Below are 17,715 nucleotides of genomic sequence, written 5' to 3'. Positions count from 1 at the left end.
CAAGAATCTCTCTGTACTGCTAGTGCTTTCTGTTTTCTGTGAATTCACCTTATCTCCACTTAAAAAGGTAGGGGTTTGTTTTATTTTGTTGTAACTGGACTTCTTCCGTACCCACAAGCAGCATAATTTATCTATGGAAAAAAGGGGAAAAAAATGAATATTTATCTGAATAACTGAATTTACTTTAGATAAAGTCTACCTTCCTACAAATTCAAGATACAAATTAAGTATGGCTGATCAAACAAACAAACAAAAAAAAAGTTAAATTTATTGTTCAATGACTGCATGACCTAATTGAATTCTGCCCAGACAAGCTGACATATAACATATGGGACACTGAAAAATTCAAGCTGCTTCACAAATGTTAGTTGAATAGTTTTCAACCCATGTTCCCTAATCACACCCTGTGGGATATCCAGAGTATACCTTCTACTTTTCCTTGTAAAACTATGCTACAGCTCAGTCAGGCATCCATAAAGTACTGAGGATTTAAAAGACTATTGTTAGGGTACAGTAAGGAGTTACAGTCCTTTACAGTTACTGCCCTTACAGGGCAATAAATAGTAAACTGGGATGGAGAGACTGACCTTCAGCTTTGATTCTTCCCATCCTCCCCTCCTATGACTGCTTTTAATCAAGCATTGGTCTAATGTAAAATGTTTACATATGTTATGGATTTGGGGGTAGAATTGGAAATCTGCTTCAGCTCCATCCCAGCTAAGTGCCTGAACTGCCGGCTCTATGACTGACTTCCTTTGGACAAGTTCTGCAGCCGTTGAGTGTCAGCCCTCCAACTGTAAAATGGGAAAACACCGATTTTGTTTCACAAATACACTTGGAAGTAAACAGATCATAGAGATATACCTCTGCAAAAAAAAAAAAAAAAAAAAAAAAATTATCCAGGGCAGAATTGTCTTCCTGCTTTGGAACATTTGAAGGAGATATGAACAAAAAACCTGGACTGGTTGGCATTCCCTTCCAGTTTCTCAGTATCAAAAAAAATAAAATACTGAAGTAGTGGAAGGATTTTGCCACATGGTGGTGCTGACTGTCCTCTGTAAAAGAGCCTGCTAACAGTGCTAGCCACTTCTGACTAGTGATCCTATACGGAAGATTTAAATTTTAAATGCCCAATAGCAGCTAGCATTACTGAAGATCAATTAGCTTTATTTTAGCTATGCTGAACACAAGTTGAGAATTAAGCCTTTTGTTTTTAACAATAAGTGAGTTCATAAACAGGTCAGAAAAAATGCTGTCATCAAATCGTATTCCTGAATTATCATCTGTCAGTTTTCCCTTCAATTACTCCCACTCAAAATCCGAATATAAAAACCGTCCACAGCTAAGTGGAAGAAGTTAATACCAAAGGTCAAGATTCACCATGAGCACAGAAGTCAGACAATTCTGCTGGACAAAATGGTATGTCTCTTTTTTGGATTTTGCTCCGCAATGAAAAATAAAAGGGTTGGCTAAAAATGAGCAGTTTAGTAATGGAAATAAAAATACTAATCTGAAGACATCTACACTGGACAAAAATTTCTATGTGATACCACTAAGTGTCCTTCACTATAAACACAGAAATACTTAGAGGAGTATTGCTTTTAATTTTTGATCAATTTTTGATGACAGTTAAAGGCAGATTTATTAGTCTCCAAATAGGCATAAAAAATTACACAGCTTGATAGCTTGTGATTAGAGCTGCTCAATTAGTATTTTTTTTTAAAACTAATTACAGTACAATTTCATACTTAATGAATTTAATCACTAGTATCAACACGGTTATTTTTCCACAAGCAAAACTGTACTGATAAATGGGCATTTCTAGTAAAACACTACCACTACCTAAACAAGCAACTTTTAAGACCTGACCTTCAACTGAACACAAGACAAACTTTTCCTCCATTGTTTCCTGTACCACAGTAAAGGACGGTTCTCCACCTCACTTAATTTTTCAGAAGCTTTCTTGTTCCTAAGCATTTTGGATGGCGTCACTCAATTTTTTTTTTCCTATATTCCACCATAAACAGTTGAGCTCAACTATGCAAAGGTTAACACCATAATACAAACAGAACCAGTCTGAAATTAAACTTCAGTTTAAATAAACTTAATATAAAGAGCCAAGTGATCAAAATTTCTAGTCATACAGTTGATCTCAATTCACACCTGAAGATACTGTTCCAACAGATAAAAATAATTTGTTTGCTCACTTGCAGAGGAAACATAGCTGATTTTAACAAGTATTCTTCATATGAAACACTCAAGAACATGCTTTGTTTAAAATGTGGGTTATAAAAACTGCCCAAGGAAGCCAAGAAACCCATCGAGCAGGCTTACTTGTCGAAATGTTGTTTAGCCATGGTCAGCCACAGTTCACTATTCACAGAACAGACTATGTTTCTGTAATAAGGTTGAGCTGCAGTAACATCAGAATTTCTTCTTTAAGACCCAACCAGCATGTTTGTTTAAGCTTCTACCTTTTAAACACAATCAAAACAGTTTAACAATTTGACTTGGCAAGTTTTTCAAATATGAAAAGAAGCCTTTTAGAAATGTGTTTGGGTGATAATATTAGCTTTTGTTCTGAAAAAAAAGGTATCCTTTAAATTTTAAGAATAAAGTGGTAAACATCTCTAAATTCTGTGGAACTGGAAAACATGGAATAGAGCAAGAACTAACAGGACAAGAAATCTCAATTTCTGAGCACTGTGACTGTAACACCCATCTAAGGAGTGTGTGTATTTCTTTCAAAAATATTTTCCATCAGAGACTGATTTTGGCCAAAACATTCAGAAGCAGCAGCAAATGTTTTCATTTCTAATAACTTATTATTGCTATTCAAACTGTAGTCACTATCACAGAACTATACTTAAATTAATTCAATAGTAACTATGTTATTATGCAGTGCAATCAACATTTTTCAGAATGTAATGCAATAACAAGAAATACACATTTCATAGAAGTGTAGTTCTTCTAATCACTAAAGACATTTCCATAACATCACAGACATGACAGCTTCAGCAGATGATATCAAGAGAATCTGTATGAAGTCTTTCAAATAGGTACCTAATGCACAAAGCAGCCAAGCTAAAATTTGTAACTCATTTACAAGAGCATAGTCTGAAATTCACTATGAAGAAAACTGGTCTCACCTTTTTCTTCAGGCCTCAAAGAAGGGAGTTTCTTCTCTCCAGTTGGCAATTCAGGCTTTGGAGCTGAATGTAAAAAACAAACGATAGACATTTCTCAAAGAGCTTTAATTATCTTAGTCACTAACTAAAAATGTGACGTACACCAATTTGTGTTTATATTTTCTCCTTTGCAAGGAGTGTAACACAGCTATAAACACTCATTTAAGCCCAGAAAATGGTAGGCCTGTATTAAAATGTTTCCAAAGTAGGTAGGCTCCATCATAATTTTGAAAAATATATAGCAGCAGAAAAATACATAAGGCATAAAAAGTAACCTTAAACTGTGACTATGGGTGGCTGCATTACTAGGAAATACAAAGCTACTTCTGAATTTTCTTCTGAGGTCATGCACTGCTTCTGAAATTTAATATTTCCTCAGACACGTACCACCATACATATACTACATACCTGGACTTTTAACTGGAGGCGGAGGTTTCTTTGGCTTCTGGGTGGGGAAAAAAAACCAAAGTCAAATAAATCAGCAGACAGATATTCTCTATCAAAGACAGACTTATTTGTGTTTTGTTTTGCATACTGTAATGTCTAGCTCGTTTACTAGCTGATTTCACAGTATTTCACAAAGGCGGCAATCAATTCACAGACAGGAAACAGAGAACTCCAGTAATTCCTCTGGTATCTCCCGGACAACCAGTTGCAAAAACAGGAACAAAATGCAGGTTTCTTCAAACAAGATCAGCGCTTCAGCAACACGCATAAGCAGCAGAGGTACAAAGAACTAAAAACTAAGAATTACATCTTTTCCAGCCCAAAGAGTTGCTCTGATCACACCCCTTTTAATTTCAATATGTAAACCTCAATCTTAGTTAGTACAATGCAAGTTTAAAAGAGTAATCAGGTAAATTTTTGAACCAAAACCGGTCACTTTCACAAAAAAAAAAAGTTCTAAATTAAGTATCAGAAGAACTATTTCAACTGCCTTCTAAATTACAGCAATGTAAGAAAAAAAAAAAACCGTTCACAGCATTTGCAACATAAACACTGCAGTTGCATGAAAAACATTGTTTTGAGCTTCCTTATCACTGTATATTTAAGTGGGAGAGTTGGACAAACTATAGCCATTAAAAATTTACAAAGTATTACAATTAGTACATTGAAAATAACTCTATTTTAAAATGCAGTCATTCATCACTTTCCTTAAACTGGTAAAACTCAATCTGAATCTCTCTCCTGTTGAACAAGTACTGGCACCTCTCAGGACAGATGTCTCAAGCAACCTCATCCTCAGAATCTGATTCATGAAAATGCTCCAGAAGAGGTACCTTTGTGGTTGTATTAAGGACAACACTCACTGATAAAACAGGCACAAAAGCCTACAAAAACACTTGTTCTTTATACAAACACTGCTGAAACCATTTGGGCTCAGTCTAATATAGCCCCTCCAAAAATGCCTTGTAATGGGTATTTTTAAAAAAGTTGCTATGGACAGATTTCAATTCTGTGCCCCTACCACTATTGAATAAGTTCTTCTTAATGCAGAAAGATTTTATTCTGACAAGTGAAATGTAATTAAGCAAGCATGAAAACCCATATTAAATTTCTTTCTCTAGTTTCAGAGAACACAAATGCTACTGAACTTAAGTAACAAGACCGTATTTTCTTTCTTTCCCAAAAAAGCAAATACATTACCCAGCTGTACAGCAGTGCTGCCTATATCAAAAGCAATTACACTGAGAGTTCAGCATCAACTTGCCATTATATGATTCTGAACTGTGTTTTTATTAAGTCGGTATCAAATAGCTGATTACAATAATCAGCCGTCCAATGCCTTGAACTTCAAAGTTGCTCAGTGCAAGGTGAATCCCTGTACTGAGACACACTACACAGAGCAGAATAAAGGATCAAAGCAAGGTCTGTCTATAGGAAACATTGTTTATGGTAAAAGAATAATTTTCTTCCTCTCCCTCAAGCGATCAATTCTGTATTGCAAAAGAGTGATACCACCCACCCACCCACCCCTCAAATTGAGTCAGCCATATGTTACAGCATTTATGCCATCCTTGCAAAGCTGAGAATCAATTTGAAAAGAAAACGCTGACTTGGAGTAACTGGACTTTCTGTGCATGTTAGGTAACTGAGGTTAAATGCTAAGTTAATAACTATCTGTCAGGTTGTATCTAGCAATCCTCTGTGAATGTCTCCAATTCCAGACTAAATGGCACTAATTATGAAACTCTGAAACTGTTCTACTGACATATAGGCTTCAACATTTAGATGTCCTGATCTGGAGCTGAATCTCTCCCATCTGGGGATGATGTACATTTGTGAATTAACACAACATCTTTGCTACACAAACTTGTCAAAACCAAAACATCATACTAATCTCAACAAAAAAATTATAAAATAAGAACTAAAATTGAAAACATGAATTTCCGTAAGTTAGCACACGAGATGGTAAAAAAATATTTCTAGATCCCACCCAAAGATTATCCTTCATGCACTGCAACCTACTGGCAAGTCTTAACATGGAAAAATCCCAGTCAGTCCCACAGCGGTCATTCAGCATTTTGCAATTACAGTTACTTACAGGACTACAGATGGAAGAGACAAACTGTTTATCTCCTTTCAAAACAGTAAGGGTTTAATTCAGTAATCAGTTACACATAACAGCATATTATCAGAACTATATCCTTTTCTATATGGCCTAATCATCCTCATTAATTACAGTTAATCTCAAAAAAGCATGCTTCAGTTTAATATTTAAGAAGTTTAAACACAAATATTAACCTTTAAATCTTTCTTCTTTGATATAGTTATTTCAAGATAAAGTCAAAAACTGCCATAATAGTAATAATATTTTAAGCAGCATAATGTGCTGTGAAGTCTTTTATTCTTTGCATTTCCATCAATACTTTTTTGTGATACTAAACGATACATGCAAGAACTTACAGGGAAGTCTTTATCAGACTCTTGTATTTGAACAGCAAAATTATCTGGGAAGACTCCTTCTTTACCATTGAGTTCTCCTTTCCACCAGCCTGCCTCTCCAGTGTCCTAAAACAAACAACAGGACATTTCAATCAATATTTACTTCTTCCCCAGAACAAATACAGTTACAGGAACAACGTTTTTGCTTTTACCCACAATATAAAATAATTGTTTGTCTGAAATATCACATTTATAAGAGGAATACTTTGGCCACCTTAGCAAGGGGCAACAGCTACAGAACAGATCAGGTTTGGTCACTTTGTTTTCTAAAAAGCAGGATGAAATGATATTACATCATATATAAGATAAGGGTATAAGGATAAGATCTGCAAAGGGAAGGAAAGTACATAAACCCAGTTATGACCTAATGCACAATATTCAATATTCTCAACTTCCTTGACTCGCAACTTATTCAGTAAATACTTCAAGCGTCATTGGAGTAACACACAATTCTACTAAATAAAAATGATTCTGATGTGATTGATCAGGTCCACTGGTGTGAAAAGGGTGAAGATAGAGGAGCACATACCCTACTCAGGGAAAAAAATAACCACATTAAGACATAAGAACAAAACAAAACAGAGAATTAATTCAGTGGCAGAGAAATCCATTACATGATCTTACTGGATCAAGGCCTTAGTTTGTCCATAACAGAAACTATGATGTTATTTGAATATTTTAGCAGCATAAATAACAACTTTCCTCTGTGCCTCAGATCCATAATACTGCAGATGTCACTCCTGCATACAAGTCCAAGTGGATCACTGCTGATTATGTGCCGCCGTTAGCAGCACCAAGTAGTTCATGCCAAAGTTCAGTACAAAACAAGGACAATTCAGCAATCAGTTCAGCTGAGACACTGAACAGGTAAAGGAGAGGGGGAAAAATAAAATATAAAATAATTTAAACAAAAAAAAATCCCACCCCACATTAAACTGAAGAAGGAATTGGCAGGAAAAAGACCTGAATAGGTGATTAGTGCTGAAAATAAGTTTGCTAAAGTTGTCTTTCATTTCTCCCTCCATCACCCTTTCAATTAAGTACTACAGGGTCCAATTTCTGAACAGTGTCCAGTCATGAATGGGATAAGGCATCTATTGCTAAACTTCATTTAGCCAGTGCTGAGGTATACTACAAAGTCAGAGAAACTCTATTAAAAATGATCATATACAGAACAAACTGAAAAGAAAAGGCCAAGGGGGACAGGCTTTACACGAAATGTATGTGGTAGAAAAAAATACCTTAACACTTGGCAAGATCAAAACCCCAGACTGAGGCAGCCACCTGAAAGTTATATTAATCTACTCAGACTTCAGAAGACGGTTTTGGAGGGAGAGCTCTGCTCTGGATAACTCTTCTTCACTCCAGTTTGGACCAGTGTATGCTTTGAGTAAATTGGTTTAAAAAGGACAGAGAGGCAAGAGATTCAGCGAAGATGGGGCAAGAGCTGTTGCATTTTAAAAAGTGCCTTCCACAACTACTCTTTTCCACTGTAATTAGTCAATAAAAAGAAAATGGATATTAGCAGTATTAAGAAAAGTGGCCATCTTTTCCATAAACTTAAAATCCTCCTAAAGAAAAAAGTGTTACTTTTCTTCTGCAACTGTAGGCAAGTCATTATTCCTTAATATAGCAGCATATGAACCAACAAAAGACTGCAGAATACTGCAGGGAAATTAAGTATGGGTAGCTTCATTTCTTGTCTAAAACCATCTCTGCAACAAGATGACCTTTGAAAAAGGTGTTTTCAATATTCAACACAAATAAGAACATTCAACTAAATAATCACATTTCTCTAAAGAGCCAGACAGTATAATTAAATTCTGTATGGTTATTCTGAAATACCAAGCATGTCTTAACACCTGGACTTCATTCTCCTACTGAAAACACTTGCTCATTTTTTTTCATAGTACCTAGATCAAAATCAGTAAGTACAAATCTTAATTTCTCACCTTTTGACACAGTAATACTTCCAGCCACCACCTCTAGGTCAGCCTGATATACCACCAGAGAAAAAATACAAGTTCTGAAGGTAAAAGGGCTATTTGCAAAGCTTTTCCAATTTCCTCACTGAAAAGGCATTTGGTACTGGGTGTATACTGATCCGACTGGCCTGCGACAAATATAAGATAGCTTCCCACTCTGGAATGATCTTTAAGGACATCTGTATCTCCACCAAGTGTGGGAGTGAAGAGTTGACCCTCACATGAGACAAATCAGTCTACAGGAGTATTCACTCCAACAGACTCTCCTGCTTTCACATTTTCCACATTACCTACCTGTACAAAATCCACAAAAGCTATATAAATTGTTAGAGCAGATCGAACATCTTACCTTACTGATTATTTGAATGATCTCGCCTTCTTTAAAGCTGAGTTCATCGTTTGAGCCTTCATAGGAAAATATTGTCCTGCAATATTCCTTGGCTGAAACAAAGCAGCGCAATTAACTACATTTCATACCATGGGTAGTAACATACATAATACCAGCTCACTTGTGCTGTGTGAAAGGAGAGCTCAGAAATTAACACTATAGTCATACTTTCCTTCTAGACCAGCCATCTGAGACTGCTTTACAAATGTTCACTATGCCATTCATATCACAAGAAAAATAAAATCATACATTTACAGAGTGATGGAAAGAAATCTTTGTGCAGTCAGTAGTTTAAGCTCTAAAACATTTTTATCCACAACAGCAACTTAATTTGGGTACTCTGAGTTCAGAAGGAGAAGAGAGGAGCCTCCTCTCTGTAACAGCCTATCTAACCATCCCCATAGCATTATGTATTCAATTTTGACCTGCTTTACAGAAAAATGGTTTCAAGTTTTTTATTGAGAGTTTATATGAGATTTTTATGATCTCAAAATTAATCTAAATTTCAAATTTACATTCCTAATTAAATACATGCAATTGTTTCATGTTGACATCATTTATTAACACCTACAACTACAGAAACTTCAAGTATTCAAGCAGCACATTTGCTGAAATTCTGCAGTGAAATCAAGCAATTGAAGCAAAGGAATTCCTTGGCTAAGCACCTGAAACCAGAGCTTGTCTGAGTGATCAACTCAGACAAGTTACAGCCTCATTTGCAAAAGTAGAAAGAATAATTCCTTTCTTTCCATTTGGTACAGTTCAATAACTAATCCATTTAAAATTGAGATAATTTCAGGTGAAAAAGCAGGACAATTTGCTTTCCTTTCCAATGCTAGAATAAAAATAACATGAGAAAGGCCAAAATACCTTACATAGAAGTCTTAATTGCAAAGCATTTTTTGCACCTTTTTTAACCCCAGCACGCTGAAAATTATTTAGCGGATTAAAAGGCTGGATTTCCGTATCTGACAGATTAGGGAAGAGGAAGCAAACAAAAAGGACTCTAACATGCTGCCATAACCTATCAGGTATTTGGCACTGATAATACACTCAGGTGAGCAGCTGCATCAACCCCCAGTTAGACAGCAGCACATCAAGTCCTCATTAGGATTGTCTGTAAGTCAACTTGTTAACAACTGCCTCTTGCTGGATGGTAAGCAAATGTGAGTTGCAGTTGAATCATTCTGTTGTTGCATTTTGTTTAATCAAGATACAAATCTTTAGCTAAAAAAATGCATAAATTGTATTCTTAAATAAAAATCTACCTTGGTCAGTGCCAACCACTATGCTAAACGCAAAAGTATGCCAAGCTTAAGAGACAGATACGTATCTAGATATGTATAGAGATATATAGAGATATGTAACCACATGAGTAATGCTAGGTACAAGAACTTGCATTATTTTACTGCCTCATCTCATGATCAAAAATGCTCAACTATAGATTGACTATATTGTGGGTTTTGAAGAATTACAGAAAAATAAGCGGAACCATGTCAAAAAGATGAATGTTTAAATCAAGGTCCAGGGCAGAGGGGAGGAAATCACAATGACAAAAAAAAAATTCAACAGGTACACTACAAATATCTATCAAATTCGGGGATTTTATTCATGAGTAGCGAGTAAGTGTAACACAAGTGGAATACATTTCTATACATCTTGATTCTGTAAAAATACATGTATTTCCTTACTGCCTGGGGATTTGGTCAGTACAGCTGAACTACTAAATCCTTCCTTTCTCTCCTCCTCCTCCTTCAAGCACTTCTCCCATCCTCACACACACCAAGTCCCACCCAGACAAAAAACCATGCCAGAACAAGGACCTTGCCCTCTGCTACAGCTGCCAGGAAGGCAGGAGACAGGGAACCCTGCACCCTGCCAAGCTCCCCATATGTGGAAGCTGCACACCCCAGCAATCAGCACCACCCGAGAAACCCAGCCACGGACGTTAAGAGTACATTCAATTTGCCGCTTCAGCATCTTATTTTGTGAGCCTGATATTCTACCAGTAGTTAAGATGAAGGAGTCCAGTTTAACTTTCCAGTACTTAAATCTATGATGGTATTTACAAAACAGTAAATCTGAACTTCAGTAAATATTTTTAATAAAAGGTAGTTTAAAACTGAATCTTTTTCAAAGACTCGGGACTAAGAATACAGTAGGAGGAATCACAGATGTTGTATACTAACATAATGAGGGGAAAGAGGGGTCAAATTGTGATTTTTTTTTTTTTAAACAAAATATTTTTACATACTTGCACAAGCCCAAAACAAGCTTTCCAGAAATAGCAGAGCCACACCAAAATAAGCCACACTAGTCTAAACATTCTAGAGATCTGTTTATTTGCTAACATATTGAACAGTTTATTTTAATCTTGCTCTCTCAAAACTGAGGATGATATACATAAACTATAATAAGGCCTATATTAAAATAAAAACAGTAAGGAAGAAAGCTTAGTTTTCTTCCAAAGGTTACAAAATGTTCGTAAATAGTGTCTATAGGTATTATCTACTGATGTTCTCCTACAGCATCTATTACTACTATATTTAAGTTCCTCTCTGATGTATTCATTTCTCTGGGGAGCAGAGACTCAGCACGGCTACTGGATTAGTCCAATTTCTATGCCTTTAGCATAAGGCACACCTGAAATTATGAAAAAGAGCTACATACTGAATATTCTGAGTGTTCAATACTGAATGTTCACATTCCTTAAGTAGACTAGAGTTAATTTTTATGCAAAGTTTTAGACAAATCAAATTTCACAGTGTTCAGGGCTGCACATTGTCTTCCTGGCTCTTCCAGAAATAGCACTGGAATGGTTTAAAAGCAAGATCCCAAGACTATCCCAATTTTGAAGTTTAGTAAAGATTTCAAAGTTGCAAGTAAGCATCAACTTCCATCGAATGCATAGTACATAAACTTTTGATATATGCTTTGCAAGTGCGAAACTTAAGTATTAACTACTCTCAAGCCGTTACATCAAACACTTCTTGACAATAATCAGCTGTTTGTAAACATGGTAATGCTATTTATAGCTATCCAATTCAATAAAGCCAAAATATGGTTAAAATGGCAGGAATGCCCTATATACTGCTATACATACAGATAAACTAGGGCTCTGACTAACAAACTTGCCATTTCAAGTGCCCTGTTGTGACAGATTACAGAACTCCTCTTAACTCTGCCTGAACACAGGCAAAAAGTCAACTGTTTGTTGCAGTTTTCTTATTTCTGCAAATTGTGCATTCCATATAAAACAACCCACTTACACCAAAATAAGGTACTTGCACTTAAAACAAAAATATAGCTGAAATTACAATACAGAAGTAAAAAATGTCTGCTCAGGAACCAGGTGAAATGAGCTCTCTACCCATCACATAATTGAAGTTAATTTTTTGTATGGGGCTGGCATTCCTACAAGATGTTTTGGGTTGGCTTAAAAATATCTCTCTAGATAGAACTATGCAATTTGGTAGTTAAATGAAGTCATAAATTCTTCAAGATAACAAAAAAGAAAAATAAAAAAGAAGTTGTTATAAACAGAACCATAATGGAACTGGATTATCTAGGGAACAGACTTCAACAAAACATAAGCACCAACTTTCTGATGCAAGAAACTTTGCATACAGTTACGACAGCACGTTAGCAACTCCACAGTAAATCCTGAGCCTAGAAAGTAACTTCTATAATCTAGGGACAGAAATTGAGTTAGGGGACTGTTCCATAGCAATAGATTTCCAGCATTCCATCTGAACACTAAAAACTAGGCAGAAAGTAAGTCAGTTTGAGCATGTAAACATAGCAAATTAATGCAAAGGGACTGCTGCAATAAAACTTCATAACCCAGCCTTATTTTGTTCTGGAATACAACCCTACAAATGTTTTTATTTTCCACAGAAATGCAAACAAAAATTCCTTTAGACTCTTTTGCGTTTGCATAACTCTTCAAAGGTACGGAACATTACACAACAACCCAGTATACACAAAAGTTTAAGATTTTAACAAAAAAATTGACAACCAAATACTTCTCTAGAGAGGACTACCAAGTAATAGATGTAAATTTCTATCAGCCTTACCTTTTGGTTTACTTTCAGCTTCTGATTTTATTACTTCTGATGAGCTTTCAGGTTTTGTTGTACTGGGAAAATTAATTAGCTTTGTTCCAGGGGGGTGGTTAGGTAATGGCTATATGAATGAAAAAGAACTTTGTTAACAAAAATTTTTTATGAGTTTTAATTTTTATTAGGCTATAGAACATACTCAGGTTTTTACTAGCTGAGATGATGCAAATGACCACCTCCAAGAGATTCACTGAGCTTTCCCATTAAGTACTTAACTTACTGTCGTTACTCGTTTACAGTCCCTGCAATTAGAATTTTGTCCACTGATTAAAGACAGAGCACAACTTTCAAACCGGAAGCCAATCTCAGGACATTGCCAGATATACTTTTGCAATCGTATTTCAGCAGTTCCAAGTGTTACTCTTCCAGTATCCTGAAAATTGCCTCCTCCAGCACGGAACAGAAGCAGTTATTTAACAGCTCTACTGAAAGCAACTCACTGACCACACTTACTTTGCACTGGAATAAAGCTGGAATATTCAGTAGCCATACACCACCTCAGCTGAAGAAGCAATCAAATTTTAACTGCTCAGACAATTGTAAGAACACACGAAAACCCATCCCAGCTTCCCTTCACTCTTAGCAATTCATACAGAACAGAATAGCTAAGTGTCACTAGAGATTTCTGCTAAACCAAAAAAACACAGAGGCATCGTAACCAGCCACAAGGTTCAGAGTTAACATCTAACCAAAACAATTGTTCCAAAATATACATATATATATATATATATATATACACACACACACACATATATATATATTATTTTCCACACACACCCCCAGGAGACTTACTGAGCTGCCAGGAAGATTCAGACAGCTTCAGCTGCATCCACTTCTTCACAGTCCTATAAGCTACAATCATAGAATACTATCTCACAGTCAGTACTTACCTGAGCAGCCCTAATAGTGTTACTGATGTGAAAAATCCCATTGCCTGTAGTAACTCTGTTCATTTTATTTACAGTTAAACTTCACAGACTTTCTATTGTCAAAGAAACTAGATTTACTCTCCTTAAAACCAGGTGATGCCTCTGGGCTGGTGTTCGGTACTTCTAACATACCATACAAGAAGCCACAGTCACTTGGGATGTTGTTGGAGTACATATGCAATTTAACTCGCTCCAGAATGCTATATGAAGGAAGCACTAAAATAACCCACCTATGAGATTAAAAAAGTCCAACATGGAAACAGCTTTCTACATTTCCCCCTTCTAAAACAAGATGCAATTAGAAGGACGAGGCGGGGTATAAATAGCCTGAGCACAGGGCAGGATGCTGGGACCAGCTGAAAATATCTCCTGCAGGAGCATATATACTCTTGAGCACTTCATATACATCAGTGCTCAGCCTTCCTGGGCTGAACAGTCTCTGAATTCCCCAAGGGAAAAAAAGCCCTCTCTACTCTATAGAGTTTCCTCATGACAGCTTTTTTTCTTACTGGCTTAAAGACTGAGATTGCCCTTCAGGCATCCCTCCATCTAACTCCAAAGCGAGGTCAGCACAAATCCAAAGAAGCCATCCATTTTCACAAGACCTTCATGAGAATTATGTCCCTAGGGCTCTCCATGTTTTTCTGTAAGTCTGTCCACCTTTGGGATGACTTTGGCAACAAGCTTAAGTAGAATATTAAGTGCTAAACTCGACTGTTTATTTCATTGTCTTTAAGTTACGCAAAATTGTTCTCTCACTTCATTTCCCCTCTTGCTGAGAAATGGCCTACAACAATTTTCCAGACAAGCCAACCAACAAAACAGAGCGCCAACATATTTTAGTGTTTAAACACAGTCGAGTAACACAATTCAAAATGTCTGAGCAGACTTTGTATTAATTGAACATATTTTAGATAGGCTCTTTATACTCCCAAGTTACAAGGTAGAAAGTATGGAAACGTGCTTTTGAATGATCAATCACATGACAAGAAAGCAAACTGAAAGCTAGGTACTGAAACCCTAGTCTAACAGCATTCACATGAAGATGTAGTGATCCCACAGACTTCTACCTGAAGGGACAAAGCCTGGAGAGAACCGAGGAAAATCAATGTGCCTTCATAGAATCACAGAACGGTTCGGGTTGGAAGGGACCTTTAATGATCATCTAGTCCAACCCCCCTGCCATGGGCAGGGACGTCTTTAACTAGACCAGGTTACTCAAAGCCCCATCCAACCTGGCCTTGAACACTGCCAGGGATGGGGCATCCACAACTTCTCTGGGCAACCTGTTCCAGCGTCTCACCTCCCTCACCATAAAGAATTTCTTCCTTACGTCCAATGTAAATCTACCCTCTTTCAGTTTAAAACCATTGTCCCTTGTCCTGTCACTAATGACCTCGGCAAAAAGTCTCTCTTCACCTATATAGTGAAAAGACCATGTAAGGTCTCCCTGGAGCCTTCTCTTCTCCAAGCTGAACACGTTCCTCCTCAGGAGGTAACAGTCCCCAAGCCTTAAACAGAAGGCAACACCCTCATAACTTTCACTTCCTGAATCATCTGATGTTTTGACTGGACCACAAACAAGGAGGACACACACCATGTCTATAGGTGGATAAGCATTGCTCTCAGCACTGCTACCAAGGGAAAACACATTCAAGGAAGTCTCTGTCCCTACCTTTTTCCCCAGGGACTCACCCCACCTTTTGCCCTACACCATTACAATTATTTCCATGGCAGCAGAGGAAAGCAAATCAGTCAGCAAAACAGCTTTAATGACCACAACCCACAGATGAGAAGGTTTTAAAAGCTTTCTTGAATTGACCACCTGAGTAAAAACTGAAACCCTGATTATCTCAGCTGCCTTTAATTTATCAAGAGCTGAAAATCCATATATAAGCTCTTTGTATAAATGATGCATAAGTTCAAGATAAAGGACTAAGCATTGCTGTTGTGCTTCCAAGGGGTGAGAGCGCTCTTGGGTTCAGATCAAAATAAAACTCAAACTAAAGTAATTCCACTATCATCACATTATCTGCTCTCTCCTAAGCTTTAAGTTTGATACAGAGAACAGAAGTGCTCCTTTTCCCCACTCACTCATAAAAAAGGAGGGAATAGAAAATGAAAGAGGATGCAAAACTGTAGAACAGTATTTTTCAGGCTTACACAATCGGCAGTTTATGTAGCTTATTAACCTAAGACACAACCAAAGCCAAAACCTCAGCAGCATTCACTGAAGGTAATTTACGTTGGCAATGACTGTCAACACCCAGAACAGCAAACTCAACATCTACTAAAACTTGAAAAAAAAAAAACCCAAACCGAAACCCTCAAGAAAACCCCAAAATTCCTTGTTTTAAAGGCCAAGTTTAACTTGTATAGGAAGACTTAACAGTCTTGTCCCAGACTATATATAAAGTCTGTTACAAAGAGAACTACAAGAGACCTCATACTGTAGATGTGTTTGTGAAGTTAAGTCTTACAATACATGGCTTTGAAATGACAGTTTTTGTATCAGCTTGGTTTTCCTTCTCTAATGTTTTAAATACCAAGACATTCAAATAGACCTTTTGGAATCAATGTTAAATATAACTTAGTATAAAAGAAGTTTGAGGGGGGTTGTTTTGTTTTATAGGCAAGAGCCCTGCAAGACGATTACGGTCTGATTATGGAACAATATTGACAAATTTTAAAATGGCCAGCGTATTCAGCATCTGTAAGATACTATGTCTTCAGATGCCACATCTTTTAAATTATTTTTACAGGAAACCCAGAAATAACAATATGAACCACTACAAACCTTATCTTGCTTTTTATCTTCCGATTCATTAATGGATAATCTTGTCTTAAGTTTCACTGAGCCTTCTTTAAAGATATCTCCAAACCCAATACCTCGGATTTTCTTTGGTTGTGCTGGTCCAGATCCAGCTTCACTCCCATTTCCTGGAGAGGCCACAGGTGAGGTAGGACCACTGAAAACAGACTCTGAAAGTAAAAAAAAAAAAAAAAAAAAAGAAAGAATAAGTTGTTTTAATATCTGAAATTTTTTATTTGCTCTTCTGGGAAAAAAGGTGGAAGTAACACAGCTGTGTGCACTGCTCTTGCTAAACAGCTTTTCTAGGAACATTATTGTAGCTGTAATACCTCACATTTGTTCTAGTTTTATATTTAACATAAGACCATTTGAAATAACACCGGTATTGCAACTGAATACTCTAGCAACTAAGTCATTAGATTGCTAACATTTCTTGGTATTTCAATTATCACAGAGGCTCCAGTTTTATGAAATATTGCTTACACATTCTCTGAAGATGTGTATTTAGTCCAACTTTTAAAAGCTTGTCATTTGCACAACTATAGCTGCTGAAAGCAATAATCAATAAAGGTCCATAATGAGTCCTACCATGCTTCAACAGCCACAGGAAAAAACGGTGTGTTTCAGTAGTAGAGTGATGCCTCTCAAGGCACCAAAGTGAAATTTTCCTCTTGCTCAAAATGCACTATCGAAAAATACCAGAAGTTTCTTGCAAATTTATTTAAATAGCTTTTTAATCTGATAACACTTAAAACCTATTTTAAATGACTTAAGCATTCAAATCAGATATAGTTGTTTGAGATTAATCACCGATAGACAACACAAGTATTTTTAATATTTTCTATATATACAATATATATACTTTGAAAAAGTATTTTTCAGTTTTAAGGGACAACATCTACCCACCCCTAAAAAATTTAGTTCAGAGAAGAACTTAATTTAGGTGTTAGGAGCTTTTTAAGACTGTTCTTTTTGTTTGGGTTTGGGGGTTTGGGGTTTTTTTATTTTATTTTTAAGTTACAATCAAATCTGTTAAAACCTACAAGCTAGTATTCATGGGCAAACTATTTCCATGTGCAGAATTCCAGGAGATAGTCATATGAAAATAGACAGCTTTTATAAACCAAATTCAAAATAGCCTCCACATCTTTTAGCCTTTCAGTTAAGTTCTTTTCAGTGTATGAATGCCTGGGAATTGCAATAAAAATTAAAGCATCTTCCCTTTACCATAAATTTAAGGGGCTTTGATATTACCATGAAGTTATGTAGCTCTTGACTTCAATTTCTCACCTGTTCTCAACCAAGTTACTCTTCACTTAGTTACATCCCTCTTAGATACCTAGAAG

At 36.4% G+C, this 17,715-nt stretch overlaps 1 protein-coding gene and 1 long non-coding RNA gene across 5 annotated transcripts in view; one reads left to right on the top strand and one right to left on the bottom strand.

Annotated features, from left to right (window-relative positions):
• LOC115351101 (CD2 associated protein) overlaps nt 1-17,715 on the bottom strand; it is an 84,573-nt gene that overhangs the window by 17,162 nt on the left and 49,696 nt on the right. For all 4 annotated transcript variants that reach the window (XR_003926698.2, XM_030037469.2, XM_030037470.2 and 1 more), the window contains exons 6-11: nt 16,355-16,539; nt 12,584-12,692; nt 8,469-8,560; nt 6,096-6,200; nt 3,597-3,633; nt 3,150-3,212 (exon numbers count right to left, since the gene is read on the bottom strand). Coding sequence is in view for 3 of the 4 variants with exons in the window: in XM_030037469.2 (XP_029893329.1) it covers nt 3,150-3,212; nt 3,597-3,633; nt 6,096-6,200; nt 8,469-8,560; nt 12,584-12,692; nt 16,355-16,539 (591 nt within the window). In the remaining variant the exon portion in view is untranslated. The remainder of the gene's footprint in view (nt 1-3,149; nt 3,213-3,596; nt 3,634-6,095; nt 6,201-8,468; nt 8,561-12,583; nt 12,693-16,354; nt 16,540-17,715) is intronic.
• On the top strand, nt 95-14,984 carry LOC115351103. Its single transcript, XR_003926700.1, has 3 exons — nt 95-107; nt 5,176-5,185; nt 14,680-14,984. It is a non-coding gene; the product is annotated as an uncharacterized LOC115351103 (long non-coding RNA).

This window comes from Aquila chrysaetos, chromosome 15 (assembly GCF_900496995.4).
Source record: "Aquila chrysaetos chrysaetos chromosome 15, bAquChr1.4, whole genome shotgun sequence".
Lineage (NCBI taxonomy): Eukaryota > Metazoa > Chordata > Aves > Accipitriformes > Accipitridae > Aquila > Aquila chrysaetos.
The sequence above is the reverse complement of the archived record's forward strand: the minus strand, read 5'-3'. Positions and strand labels throughout refer to the sequence as shown.